At 40.2% G+C, this 14,490-nt stretch overlaps 1 protein-coding gene across 1 annotated transcript in view; it reads right to left on the reverse strand.

Annotated features, from left to right (window-relative positions):
- Positions 1-222: 222 nt before the first annotated feature.
- Positions 223-14,490, reverse strand: part of RALGAPB (Ral GTPase activating protein non-catalytic subunit beta) — an 85,131-nt gene continuing 70,863 nt past the window's right edge. The window contains exons 24-30 of the mRNA XM_060231027.1: positions 12,385-12,550; positions 9,975-10,097; positions 8,241-8,377; positions 7,601-7,709; positions 7,340-7,418; positions 6,150-6,298; positions 223-5,377 (exon numbers count right to left, since the gene is read on the reverse strand). Of these exons, the coding sequence (XP_060087010.1) occupies positions 5,184-5,377; positions 6,150-6,298; positions 7,340-7,418; positions 7,601-7,709; positions 8,241-8,377; positions 9,975-10,097; positions 12,385-12,550 (957 nt within the window). The 3' untranslated portion in view covers positions 223-5,183. The remainder of the gene's footprint in view (positions 5,378-6,149; positions 6,299-7,339; positions 7,419-7,600; positions 7,710-8,240; positions 8,378-9,974; positions 10,098-12,384; positions 12,551-14,490) is intronic.

The following is a 14,490-nucleotide window of genomic DNA, read 5'->3' on the forward strand; positions in this document are numbered from 1 at the left end:
CCCTTCTTCATTCGTGCTGCAGGCCCAAATCCCTATTGTGTGTATGCGCACATGCACAATTACCCTACTTTCCCCTCATTTAACTACACCCTGGGGGAGCCAATCACAGATCCCCCCAAATAATGAGATGCTTAGCTGTTATTTACTACTGTGACCTGCATGTTAAAAGTTACACTTGCTCACAAGGAGAATAAGTTCACAAACTGAAGACCACCAACTTAATACATAAGAATATCTTTAAAATTTATTTGACTAATTGTGTTACATTCAATATCTGATGTGTTTCTTCTGGACATAGAGTTGGCATAAATACAAACAAGCCTTTGTGCCTTCCCTAAACAAGAGATAAAGTACTAGAGACAGGGGAACATAGCTTCCATCTTTGTATTTACAGTCTGCCTTTACAACTTAGTGCTAGGAATATTTACAGAAAATACAATAAGAACAAAAAGATCATGTCTTGGCAACATACAGAACTTTATACACAATTGTACATGATTTTAAGCACATGGTATCTCGCCATCTCCTTCCAAGCCACTCCCTGCAAAGACCCCAGTTATCCTTCAAGCGATGATTTCTTGCCATTGCAAAACACATCACTGAGTTTCAGCTGGATTTTTGTGCACTGTTCATCTGGAATCACAGTCCTATAATCCTCCTGGGCTATATAATCTGAACACTGCATGTGAATTGCATACCACTGCTGCTGGGAAGTGACTAGATAATGGGGCAGCCTAATCCTCAAGGCTCTTCTTTCATTTCTACAGCCCATGAAAGTCAATGGGGTTGTACCGGAAGCAAACTTTGTTTCCTACCATTGCAGTTCTGCATACAAAATAGCTACTCCCCTCCCCCCAGACATGATTCCCCTCATCTCTCCTCCTGTTTGATTTTTGCTTTGCATTTAAAATCTCCTTGAAGGGCCCCTGTTTAAGAAAGGTGCTTTTCATTTCTTAAAAGGGAACTTTTCACCAAAGTATTAAAAACTTGACAGTTTCCATATCAAAGTGCTATGAAGATGACAACATTTTACGACCTCCATTTATATTAACATAATGCTCTCTTATGAGAACTGTGAGTGTAATGCCTTTACAACAGAAACCTAGGTAAATGTTTGTAGCCCTAATATTGCATCTCTTCAAGAGAATGAAAATAAATACTAAAAGGAAATTAAAATAACTAAATGAAATGGTAATAGGAAACAAGCAGCACAAATAGCAAGAACCAAGTCAATTTACACTTCTCTTACTACTTTTTAATTTTTTTGGAATGTTATTCAAAACAAGCACTGGAAATTTAAAAGGTTATCCTGACAGCTCCTTTAAGTATGGTATTCTGACATCTCATTTGACTCAGTAAGAGCCAGTTTTTCAAATGCAACAGTGTTTAGAGAGATCTTAACCAGAACATTTTATTGCAGGCAGCCTACAGTTCCACACAGATGACAGGAAAGTATTAGTGCATTCGGAAGCCTTCTCTTTTACACATGTACACACAGACAACCAGCATCTGTACAGAAGGACCACATCACACTCAACACCTAGGAGAACACAGTGAAAGTGAGCCCTTACACATTTCCATTCATTGTTCAGTGCCGTTCGGAGGAACCACTGTTGTACCTCCACCTTTCTTAACATTATTATTATTAGCAGAACCAAAGTCATGCATGCAAATTTATTTCTCAATGCCAAGTCCACTTGTGTGCTGGTAAGTACAGATTGGAAGTCAGGAGGACTTACAAACATGCAAGTGGATTCAGGATAGCATGCCTGTTCGAGAGCTTTTGAAATAGACTAAATTAAGGCTGCTTCAAGCAAATTATAAAGTCCTGTCAAATTTTGGGGATAAATACAAACATGCACAAAAGGAAAGGAACTCCTGAAGAAAAAAGCCTTTACAACACAGGTGATTCTTGTAGCTTTATGGCAGAGTTTCTAATGCCCTGAAACTTCATATACCGAAGAGGTCTTTAAATTCGAGAGCATATAATTAAAGGCAATTTATTTCAGATGGAACTTCACAAACCTTAGCCAAGTTTCTCTCAGTTCCAAAGTCACTGTAGGTTAAGACACTTTTTTCTCATCTGAGCAGCTCAGAAAGATGGTTTGGGCAGTCATTAATCACATGAAATAATGCCATTGATGCAGAGTACATATATGGTTCAAACAATTATCACTAATGTTGGCAATTCTTTTTATATGCAGACAATCAATTGCTCAACCACGTATCTAGCATAGGTTTAGTAGTACAATAATGGCATTTAATCAAAAGACTAAATGTGACAGATGGCATAATGGATCTGAACAGTGCCTAGGAGTGAAAGTCAGTTTAGTGCTCATGCACTATCCTATTCCTGGCAAATATTCAGTATCAAGTGCAAGGTGCTATACAAGTGTTTGGTGCACTCACAATTTTCATCGGCTGCATTATTTCCTATTCTAATTTTGTGGGTTAATTGGCAAGACCACCCAACATGCCAGACTTCGGAGTGATTTCATTTGGTGTCCTTGTTTTCAAATATAGTGCTAGTTGCACCAGTACTTCAAGGAGGGATGCTACTCCAGTGTAAACCGCATGATCCATTGCTCAGTCTTTTGTATAGATGTCTAAGGCCCTTTGGGATATTCTTCACATGTCACTTTTCTCCTTAAAAAGCTACAATGACAGCTTGTATGAACAAAGGTATCCCTTGTACAAAGACAGACTTTCCTTACTATAAGAGTCACAAAGACAGTACTTCTACAAGGAGCTGTTTTAGAATACCTCAGTCACTGGAAATTCGTGCAAAGCTACCAAATGAACAGTCTGATTCCCATACATTTTTGCTTCACAAGTTACTCCACAACTGGTCATGTCTACTGCTTTGGCCCAATTTAATTACGTACCAAAGCATTAAAAATTAAGAGCCTATTTCGAAAATCTGTTTTCTTATTATCTTAATGATACAAAGGGCAACTAATTCTTCTCTCATATATTCTTCTCTTAAATAGTATCTTGCATATTAATATTTAGACATACAGGTCTAACTATGCAAAACTGTACTCTGTAGTTGTTTTTCATATTCCTTACAAAAGTCAAGGTTTTTAAAGCTTCCAGCCTAACCCACCACAATGACTGAATATAAAAAGGAAAAGGCACAGACCAGTGGAGGTCAACAGTTTTGCAAAGACTTTAAATATGGTTATCAAGCACAACAGTGTCAATGTTCTCATTCTGTGCTACAGGAGTACTTGGGCATAGGAAATGAATATACCAAACTTATTTGATTCTGACAATGTAAAGGCCCAGAGACTTGTTTGCTAACACTGGGAGAGAATTCTGTGTGCTGCAATAAAATTACTGGCCATGAACTAATCTGGGGAAGCAGGAGCTCATTAACAAAGATGAACAAATAAAAGCAAAGATACTGTATGATCACTTATGAACCACCTGCATATGTATTAATTCTGAAAACAAAAGGTATAATAGCAAGGGATACCTAACACTGAAAGCTAGCCACCCTATGGAATTTCTCAGTTATGTTCCAAAAGCAGCTGAAAACATACAGATATGCTGGCACTTAAATCTTGAACACATTTTCTATGAAGCATCCCACTGAGCTTGATGGTGCATCTTTCTGAGTAGGTATAATTAACATTTTAACTGTGGACACCTGCAGCAACTTCCCGCAATTAAGCATCATCATCGCAAAGGTTTCTGGCCAACATGCATCACTCTGCAGCTAATGGTTTTACGGAGTCACAACAGAAAGAAGTTCCAAAAGCAACACGCCAAGCTGGCAACACAGGAATTTAATTCCTGTTGGTTTAAATATCTTATGCTTACTTGGAAGCAAGTCCCATTGAAGTCAATAGGTGTACTTCTCAAGAAACATGATTAATTTGTTTAGAATCGGTTGCCTTCTCAGTCATCTCTAAAAGTACTACTCAGAGAAACCACTTTCTTCAAGTATGGATTTTATAGATACTCTTTTGAAAGACTAAAAGGCATAGGCTAATTTTTAAACCGTTTAGCAGCATCAAAAGAGTTCCGTTAAAATAGTGGTGTTCTGCCTCAGATCTAGATTTCAACAGCAAGAAAACCCATAGAATTTTTTTTTTCCTTTCTCAAAAGCCAGAACTTGATGTGACATAGGGCTTCTACCCAAAACAAGTTTTGTGTCTGTTTCCTCTAACACAAAACATAGCAACCAATGAAGTGAAATGAGACCAAGGAAATGCTTTCATACTCATAGATGGTTCCTTGTGGTGGTGCCAGTTTTCCATCCCTGAGTACAGAGATGGACACATTCCAATTGCATCCTCCTCTGTAATGATTATATTACTTTTTTTATAACAGTAAAAAAAAAAAAAGGAACTGCCACCCAGAAGACAAACATGAAACTAAGTGCTGGTCATGAACTCAGACACAGGAAACAATCACTATACAGGCAGCATATCGATGCCCCAAAGTTGGTTAGTGACCTAAATGTCTATCCTTGGCCCAAGGTAGTTATCACTCCCTTCCCCTCCTGCTCAGGATGTTCATATTAAAACAGATCCCAGCAGCAGTGACAGTAATCCATACTGGTGAACAAACTCTGAGCAACAGAGCTATGGTGCATACACCTCAGATTCTAAGGTGAGCCACTGGAGCTTTCTGACCGGTGGAGGGGGGGGGGAGAATAATGACAAAAGTCTGGCACCAGGACTGGTCATGAAGTGGGCAAGCAAGAAGAATTTAGTGAACTGCACAAAAGCTGCCTTGCAATTGTTGTGGTCTCTGAGAGAACTTGCCCTTGAACCTAACCTGCTCGAGAAGCTAAATTTGAAACTCTAGACATTAGCTCTATGCCCAGAACAGGGCACTTTATGCAACTGTGGGACACTATGAGCTATGCAAAATGTAGCTCACACTCTGTGTCAGACATTTACTAATAGTGACTACTGCTAAGTAATGCTTGATGGTGAAAGATGTTACAGCTTATCCCTCTGCAGAAGTTGGTGATGTGGGGCTGTATTCAGAGACCTGCAGGGTGAGGACCCAGATCCAGTCCCCATTTCTTCCTTGCAGCAAAAGCAGAGGTCATGCTCAAGTTGTGGTTTCTTTATACAGGAGTTCCAAGATGGGGAAGATCGGGTTTTTTTCCTTTTCATTACAGTAGACACCAAGCTCTGATCTAATTGTTCAAGAAGGATATTGGTCTAAGGATTGCAGTTTTTTAGCCCAACCTCTTGGAAAAGGGAGGTATAAAATTCCGGCTCCAGCTGTTTGTTCCTGTATTTATTGACAATGTCAGCTATTTTCTGTTTTCGGCGGACATGAGGAGGATTGTACGAGTCGCTTTCCAGCCTTTTTCTTCGACAAATGTTTATTACTGTCTGTCTCACTAAGAAACCTTTAAAGAAAGAGAAAGGAGACGTTAACAGCCAAGTTAACAATCCCAGGAACATTATTTTTAAAGAGAGCTTGAGGCCAAAAGAAAGTATTCTTAGCCTGCTCAAGTCAGCATGACTTGTGAGGATTTGGATACTTATCACAACTGTCAGCCTTAAAGTAACCACTTAAATGTTAAAGTCCTACTTATATTTGGCAGGTTTCATCTGAATGCAGAGTAATTTGAGTAATATCATCCCACTCCATTTTGGTGCAAAGCTCCCCACCCTGGCTCATATTTTCCCCCTATCCCGCCTGGAAAACTGGGTAAAGAGAAAAGAAATCAAAAGTGTTATATCAGCACACTGCCATCTCTCTTGCCACCAGCAATGCTTCCTCCAGACACAGCTACAATCTGAGTCCCTCGACTTCCATCTCCTAGGCTGCCCTCCTTGACTGCAATACTGCCATAGGAAGAGCTTTTGAACAAAGGGAAAAAAGTAGTACTGTTTTATGTAGAACAAGAGATTTAAGGAAAAATCATTGAGGTGTATACTATCAAATATTAGTGGAGCAGAGCTAAGCTTGTATAAACAAATGTTCCAAATTAAACCTGTTGTATTCTGAAAATCATGCCCAAGGGGTCAGTGTTTCCCCAAGAACAGGATGGGGGAAGGCCTTCAGTGGGAAGGGGGAAAGAGAACCCAGCTAAAACATGGTTAGGATCCACCCTGATCCACTACATTAATATCCTATGCTGGACAAGTTAACAATTAACCGGTTCAGAGACCTACCTAGAGCTCGTCTGCTAACTATCATCCCATCCACCAGTGGGATGACCATGTTGAATTTCCCAGTAGCTCCTTGCACTTTTACTCTAAACAGGCCAGTGTTTAGAGGATGGATGAAGATCACTGGAACTTCTTTTTCAGGAGCAGTGGATCTTAAACACATAAGAGTTAATTTAAAGTCAAAGATATTGTGCTAGCATTGTCTATCCCAGTTTTTTAAAACAGAAAAAAAGAAGAATCCAGGTATATTTACTTTCCTTGGCACAAATGTTCTTCATTTATTTGACAAATGTATGACTTGCTTTTCTGATTTACTTAAAGTGGATTACAACAAAAAACCCACAAATACTAAGCTTTAAAAAATAACATCAAGCACCAAAGTAACACACTAAGATAATAATAATAATAATAATCAGCAACAACAACAAATTTAAGGCTAACAAAAAGAGACTCCAACTCAATAAAAGTGGTCAAAGCCAATGACAGCACAGGTATGTTCCTTCAAGTACTTGGGTCCCACTCATTTGGGACTTTAAAGGTCAACACCAACACTATGAACTGGGCCCAGAAACAAATTGTTAACCACTGCCACTGAGCCATGATTGGCATTAGAGATTGACACCCCACAGAGAACTCCAGTTAGAATCCTTGTAGTCGCTATTGCCAACTGAATCTTTCAGCCATTTTACAAAGGTAGTCCCCAACAGAACTCACTGTATTAGTCTAACTACCGGTATGGGTAAAGTCTAGCTGATGTAGAGACAATGCAATTGGCCCTGTGGAAGGTTCATAAAATAACATGTAACAAACTTCTGTGGGTGGGAAGCTTGACTAGCAGATGGATAGCTGAAACAGACTCATGTATCTTGTGGCCATTACACTGCAGCTTCCTAGGGCTTATGCATGGTGAGTACACACAAGTGGGAACATTGCGCACTCAAACACAAAACCTTGGCTCACAGATATTGTGCACCCAACCACACAACCATGGCTCACCAATATTGGCCACACTAACTCCCAGTCTCTAAGGTTCCAAAGCATACTTCTCTGATTACAACAGCTGTTGGGGCTATGATCTATGAGAACCCAGCTTGCATGTTACAGTAGACAGTCTTCCAAGACTGAAGAAAACAGAAGAACATAATCTATGGGTCAGACCTCAGAAAATATTTGCAAAGCAAATTTAGTCATACCTCAGTGAAGTGCTGCTGTTTGCAGTTGTTTCTACTCCAGTACTGGTCTCTGAACCCAAGTCAGAGAGAGGAAAGTTCTCTGTAAGACAAAGATATTCACAGTATGGTCAACTGTATTACTTTTGCTAGGAACCAAGGAAAGGTACAAAAAACACAGTATCAGAAAATGAAGTCAACAAGTGTGTAGTATTCAAATCAAATATAAAGAATTCTCCTTCTCTTATCCAGTCAGGTAGAAATACAACTCTAGGGTTTACACACCTATATCATCATAGCGTTCAACCCAGACCACATACACCTTGGTTTCAGGTCCCATTGGGGGAACAGCCCGACCCTGAGGCAACCTCTTTGATCTGGAAGTAGGACTGAGCTGTTGCAAATAGAAAACACAGGCATTTGTCAATTAAAGCATTTTTACATTGAATTAATTCATTCATCCATATTTCAGAAGTCTTTAAGACAAACTCATAACTTAACAGCAACTTCTTTTCAGCCTCATCCCTGAACATGGAACAGCTCTGGACAATCTCAGCCCTGATAACAGAAGATGTCCAGGCTTGGGCCCATTTTAGAGTTGTTACTTAGGTTCACCAACAATAGCTGCTTTTGGGGGGGGAAGTTTCAGACGTACAAAATATGGCATGCTGAGTGCTTGGTAAATGACAGCTCTCTAAGAAACAGAACATGAAAGGGCTAAGTGCAAAGCAGCCACAGTTCACTTACTACCCAGAAAAGATCAACCATAGTATGTACCTAAAAATTAACTTTGATTTCTGAACTGAATATTGTGTCTGTCATGAAAACCGCAGTGCATTGCTAACCATCAGAGCTTAAAGGAGCAAGCTACCCTGTTATTAAAACACCTCTTGAATCTCTACTCATTGGTCAGAGAATGTCTTACCCTTTGTGAAGAACTGAGATTATCTGTATGATTGGGAAAGAGCTCGAGGGTCAATGCTGGCTGCTTTATTACTCCAGGTAGAAGATCCACATTACAGTCACTCTCCTGGTCAGAGACATTGCTTTCTAATGAATTGGCTAGAAGTTAAAAGAAAGGGGTGTGTGTGTGTCATAGTCAAGTAGTGTGTAAATTGCAATCACCTTAAGGTGTCATCCATCATGCAACATCTTTCTACAGAACATTCCCGACAGTTACACCAATGCATTTGTGAACAGTGCTACAGTTCCCAGTCTTCTGTACATAAGCAGCCATTTCTTTCATCAAGCACAAAATGCAAAATCAAAAAATGCACACCTGACATACCCAAATACTCATGGCTCTATTGCATATGAGTTTAATTTTAATGCATCGGTGATTAAAAATTCTACGTGTAACAGTAATGTCTTATTAGATAATTTCTCCCCACTGGAAGCACACAAAGCAGTCACGTCTAAAGATTTGATGATCAATAAGAGTCATTCTCCTGAGAACAAAGAGGTAGATACTACCACAGTTTAATTTCATTTGGGTGTGATACTTTGCCATATAGAAGTGAAGGCTTTTTGGCCAACTGAGAAAGTTAATACACTATGAAGATGTACTGGAGAAGTTATTAGAGGAAAGGCCCTTTGTCTCAATTACAGAATGTACTGGCAAGTCTAAGTAACGAAAAACCCTTTTACAAATATGTTTGGAACAGGGATACTGGTTTTCAAATTTTCAAAAAAACGGAGGGAACTTTTGAGACCATGAAAATAGTTTACTTTAAATTTAACTCCTCAAAGAGAGACTCAAGATTTTTTAAAAAGCAATTTAATTCCTGTATGATTTAACACATGTTTTACAACAGCTAGGCTTAAACACTGGCAGTGACAATGAAAATGAAGTCTTTGGTCATTTAGAATGGAAACACTTCAAAAGCCAAGATATACTTGGATGCAAATTACTGGTTTTGTCATTTTTCAAATAAAAGGATTTGACCAAAATCTGATGTGTTAACTTGTAACTTCAACTACTAGTTGATATTACTGCAGAGCCCATGATTGCTGAAAGGTTCATACATTATTGGGTAACAGCATCAACTCCTTCAGTCAAAATGGTTAATAGAATCTTGGATTTAACAGACATTGATATGTTAATGGATAAAATGCAAAATAGGAATAGTTATGTTTAAAAGCCTAGTGAAAAACAGAAATTGTTTATCATTCATTGGATGAATTAATATAGTATTGCACAGATTTATTTTTGTGCTAAGCGCTGAAATAAAATAAGAAATGGAAATGTGTACTTCCGACAAGGTAAGCTGCAAGAAAGAATACATAAACAAGACCTACTTTGAGATCTGCATTCTTCTAGGAAGTTTTGATGCTCCTTTAAAGATTGTGTTGATTTTTATTGTAGAAACAAATCTTAGAAACTTCAAATGTAGTGCACAATACATGTGGAAGGGTCACACAGTGTTATGTCATGTGCATACTGTACACATGCATTGGAAAGCAGAAGCATTTCCAGCTTGCCACAGTGCATTTCCACTGGGTGGGTGAGGGGAATATGTGGTTGACTCAGTTACAGGGCCAAAGTGGAGTCACCTTGAATGTCTAACACACAGACATTTCTATTGCAATGTAGGATGCAGTTCTAATGTGAACACTGAAACAACTCTGAATCATTAAGACACATGCAGAAATCACTTACTCAAGGACTCCAGAGGTGAGGGGACAACAAAAGCTATTTCTGTAAGGGCATCTGCATAATATAGCACCTTCTTCTGTCCATTGAAGATATTTGCCCCAACATCTTCTGAAGAGATTACTTCATCTGAGAAAGAAAAGCAAACAAAAATGAAATGAAAGGGATGGTGGTCTTGTTCCTTATGTCACCTATCAATAAGGGTTACTCAATCTACTTGAACCTGGCCCCTCCAAAAATTACTCTGCCTGTAAAGATCCTCACATGCAGTCATGTACATACCAGGTGCTGCTTCATACAACGATCTGTGGATTGGGAGGGGGGTTTAATATTCTAGCACCTACATGAGAAAAACAAACCAGGATTTCTCCAATGCCCTCCTAAAACATGCACAGAAAAACCTAAGCACAAAGCACCAGATCTTTGATCTCTCTTCTCCACAAATCACATTGGGTTAACAGGGCAATAAGGGTGCAGCCACTTCCCACAAATCCAGTGGGGCTCAGTAAGAGGTCAGCTGCCAGAGGCATTACATCTAGGTCTTGGCTGGAAAGGGAAGGAAGGCATTATCTGCTTCTGGGTCCTCTCCTCTTTGGAACTTCACACTCTGCTCTGGTGTGCTCCCATGCCCACAAAAGCATACTGCCACAGTTAGATAACTAAGTCCTCTATGGCGGCTTCAAATGCAGAGATTTGACTAGTTCATCTGCTGGCCAGTCTGCAGAGTTAAGCACCAGGAAAAACATTCCTTCCTACATCCCCAAGATTTTACCTGTTCATTTATACTGTCCCTTCACTGACTTTGCAGTAGCTGATTTTAGATTTTATTATTATAAGCAAGTGCTACATCTGATTTTAATGCTGTGATATTAATTTATTGTTTACTTGTCTACTTTTAAAAATCCACTTTAATTGCTGTTTTTATGTTTACATTGGAATACATCTTAGAAAACCGTGTTGGGGTAAAAGTATAGGATCAAATAAGATGCCCAACACATCCTTAAGGAATAACATGTGACAACAGCCATCTCACATTCAAAACTGACACCAGTAGTTCTCATCAAAAAATTTGGTTAATTGAAAAAGAATCTAAAGACTGCCAATATAATTAGCTATTAACAGAAGATGTCTATAACAAATAGATGGTTTTGTTGTGTTTGACAAATAGCATTATACAGTTCCATTGCTCACTAGACCTTTCAACAGAGCCACCACCAGCCTCTCCCCTCCCTTTTTCAGTCCTGAGATGACTCATCCAACTCCCTTCCCCATCACTGTTATTGCCTAGAAACCTATGGAAGTCCTTCTGATAAGGAAGAGGAAAAAGTATCAGCCTCTGCCCTTGCAACACCCCCTCATAGTGTGCTATTTCTGCACAGCCTGGAAGCCATAAGTCGATGAGATCACTTCAAAACAAACAAGCCTCACTGCCCCTGTAATCCCCCCCAGCTTGTTCCAAAATATATTTGTAACCATCAGTGGCTGCAACCTTGCAGACCTCAGCATGTGAATATTGAAGGCTGTAAACTGGGGAGGGAAAGAACCTTGGGCAAGGAAGGGGATCTTTATTAATGGTGGAGACGTCAAAAGAGCAAGCGATGGTAATGAACCTCAGCTGTGCCCTCCTCACTGCAATGGTAACAGGATGTATGCCACACAAATTTTCCTAAAGCCACTGGAAACCTCAACAGCAGAGGGCAGCATTCAGCTGATAACCCTATGCCTGTCAGAAAGGAAACTGTCTCGCTTCTTTTGTTAAGGGCAATTTAGCTCCTCTGCTGGGTAGCTTTTACCATCCCCCCCCCTTAACATTAAAGGGGAAAGTACAAATAGGAGGCAGGAAGTGAGATGAGGGGGCAGCTGAAAGAGGGTAAACGGAGACAGAGGTGGGGAATAGGCAGTATGGGTGGAATGAGATTGGCAAAAGACTATTTTCTCCCCCTGATCCCTTCCCAAGATTTATTTGTTTTCTTTATCATTTCTTGTAGACAAAGTTTCATGTGTTTGTTTGTCTTGCAGGCACTTTCACTATAATATCACTGAATAACTGAGACTAGTCTAGTTTATATTTCACATTTCTTTTTTTTCCTACTCACTAATCACTACTGCCCAAATTTTCTATGATGGGAACACTTTTTGTTATGAATCACGGCTTCCCAATTCTGACATTACCTACCAAATACATAGAGAAAATATGCACACAATGCAGTGCATTAGCCAGACTGTAACAGTAAAGGTCTTTCCATGTCTGAAAGTCTCCTGCTGTTAAGAGTCTTCATTAGAACAAAGTCAGCGTTCAGTGCAAAACAGACACACACATATGAAAAAAATGTTATAGCAAATGCTCTTAAGGTGCAAGAACATCATAAAGACACAGTTATTAAAGCAAACAGAGCTCTCCTTGAAAGCCTCTCACCTTGTTCAATTCCCTCGTCATCACAGAAGCTGTTAATGGACCAACTAGTTGAAACATGTCCTGTCCATCCAGGGTGTTTTCCTACATCAACTGACCAACCAAGAGAGAGCAAAAACTCTAGGAAGTGTGGCTGAACACTCCTGGAAGACTCTGCATTCTTCAAGATCTAGAAGAAAAATGATGAGCATTGAAGTAAGAACAGATGGCTATGTAAGAAAGCCATTGCTGAAGCCTCAAAAAGGCACGCTCAGTTTTGACACGTGCTTGAAGTACCAAGACTTATCAGTACAGGAAGTTAAATAGAACTATGGTACATATTGCTCACATCAATTAGGAATATAGCCCAGAGCTGTGTGTATGCTACAACTCCATTCAAGCAGGAAGAGGAACTTCAATGGGAGGTATTACTGGGAACAGACTTCAAACTCAACTTTTAAAAAGAGAGCTTTTAAGCGTCACTGCTATATTAAAAGTGAATGTGGACAACCTGGTCAAGAAGAAGTTCCTGTATAGGCAGGAGTAAAGATTAAGTGCCATACAGAACACCCTGTCCTCCTTGAAGATTAGCAGAAGCAGAATGTTATACAAAAATATGAATGAAGGGCAGAATGGTGCAAAATAAGACTTGCAAGTGAAACCTGTAAGGACTCATGGGAGGCATCTCATTTCCCTCTCCTGAAAGCCTCCATAGCTTCTCCCTTTTTCATGCTTCCTTTCCTTCTAGGGTTCTCAACTTTCAGGTGGGGCCTGAAGATCTCCTGAACAGATCTCCCATTAGGGTTGCCACCTCCAAGTTAGGAGATTCCTTGAGATTTGGGGATGGAGCCTTGGGAGGGCAAGGTTTGGAGAGGGAAGTGGCCTCAGCATGATATAATGCCACAGAGTCCTCTCTCCAAAGTAGTCATTTTCTCTAGATCATGGGTGTTGAACTCATTTGTTAGGAGGGCCAGATCTGACATAAATGGGACTTTGTGGAGCCAGGCCATGTATGTCATAAAATGTAATGCCAGGTAGTGGAGATATACACTTTATAAAAGACACAGGCAAACACAATTAAATATATTTAACTTAAAATACAAACATGCTTAAAACTCCTGCAATATTTTGTTTAAAATGGAAAGGATTTGGCAATGCAATTTGAAAAATAAAACATCATGAAAAAGCACAAGGATCACAACAGAAACTAAAATATAAACCAAAAATACAAAATGCTATGGGCTTAGGAAAACATGAAATGGCTGGACATTGCAAGCTTCTCCCCTGCCCCCAGGTCTACTCAGATTGACAATGGCTCTCCTGTGTAATATCCCCCTTTGGCTGTGGGTTCCCAGGTTAGAGTACTCACTAGGCCCCGGTTCTCAGGTCCATGCAGCAGAGACAAAGCTGTTTCAAAGCATCAACTCTTTATTTGCAAGGACACAACTCTGGGAAGCTTCAGCCCGCCAAAGGAATGCTGCTGGGAATTAAACTGAGCTCCCTGCCATTGAAATGCAGCACAGACAAAGTTGGAAGGAAAATATGGAATAAATTTTTCATTAAGGTCTTTGTACCCAGAGGCCTTAATGGAAAATCCACTCTGCATTTTCTTTGCAGCTTTGCTTCCTGCTGCAGCCAGCAAAGGCAAGGCAGAAAGAGAAAGGAAGTTCGGCAGTCTTGGAGCTTCAAAGGGTGAGAACAGGAGGGGGGGAGGTAGAGAAAAGAGCCCTGTGGGCCTGATCAAAGCCCTAGGTGGGACATTTGACACCCCTGCTCAAGGGGAACTGATCTGTCATCCGGATAGCAGTTGCAATACTGGGTGAACTTCAGCTGGAGGAAATGGCTGCTTTGTAGAGTAGAATCTATGGAACTATGCCACCCTGAGGTCCCTCTCCTCCTTCAACCCCACTCTCCCCAGACTCCACACCCCAAAGCTTTAGGAATTTCCTAACCTGGAGATGACAACTGTATTCTTCCCATCCAACAGCCAACTCACCTTTATCTGCTCCTCTGTCTTAGGCTCCCCTGTCCAGAAGCCTCTACCTAGAAAAACTGTGGCCCAGTTGGGTGCTGCTGGCCATGCCCACTTCTATGGTAGGGAACCCTCAAGGACTTATGGGGTAGCATTTC

Source organism: Heteronotia binoei, chromosome 2 (assembly GCF_032191835.1).
Source record: "Heteronotia binoei isolate CCM8104 ecotype False Entrance Well chromosome 2, APGP_CSIRO_Hbin_v1, whole genome shotgun sequence".
Taxonomy (NCBI): Eukaryota; Metazoa; Chordata; class Lepidosauria; order Squamata; family Gekkonidae; genus Heteronotia; species Heteronotia binoei.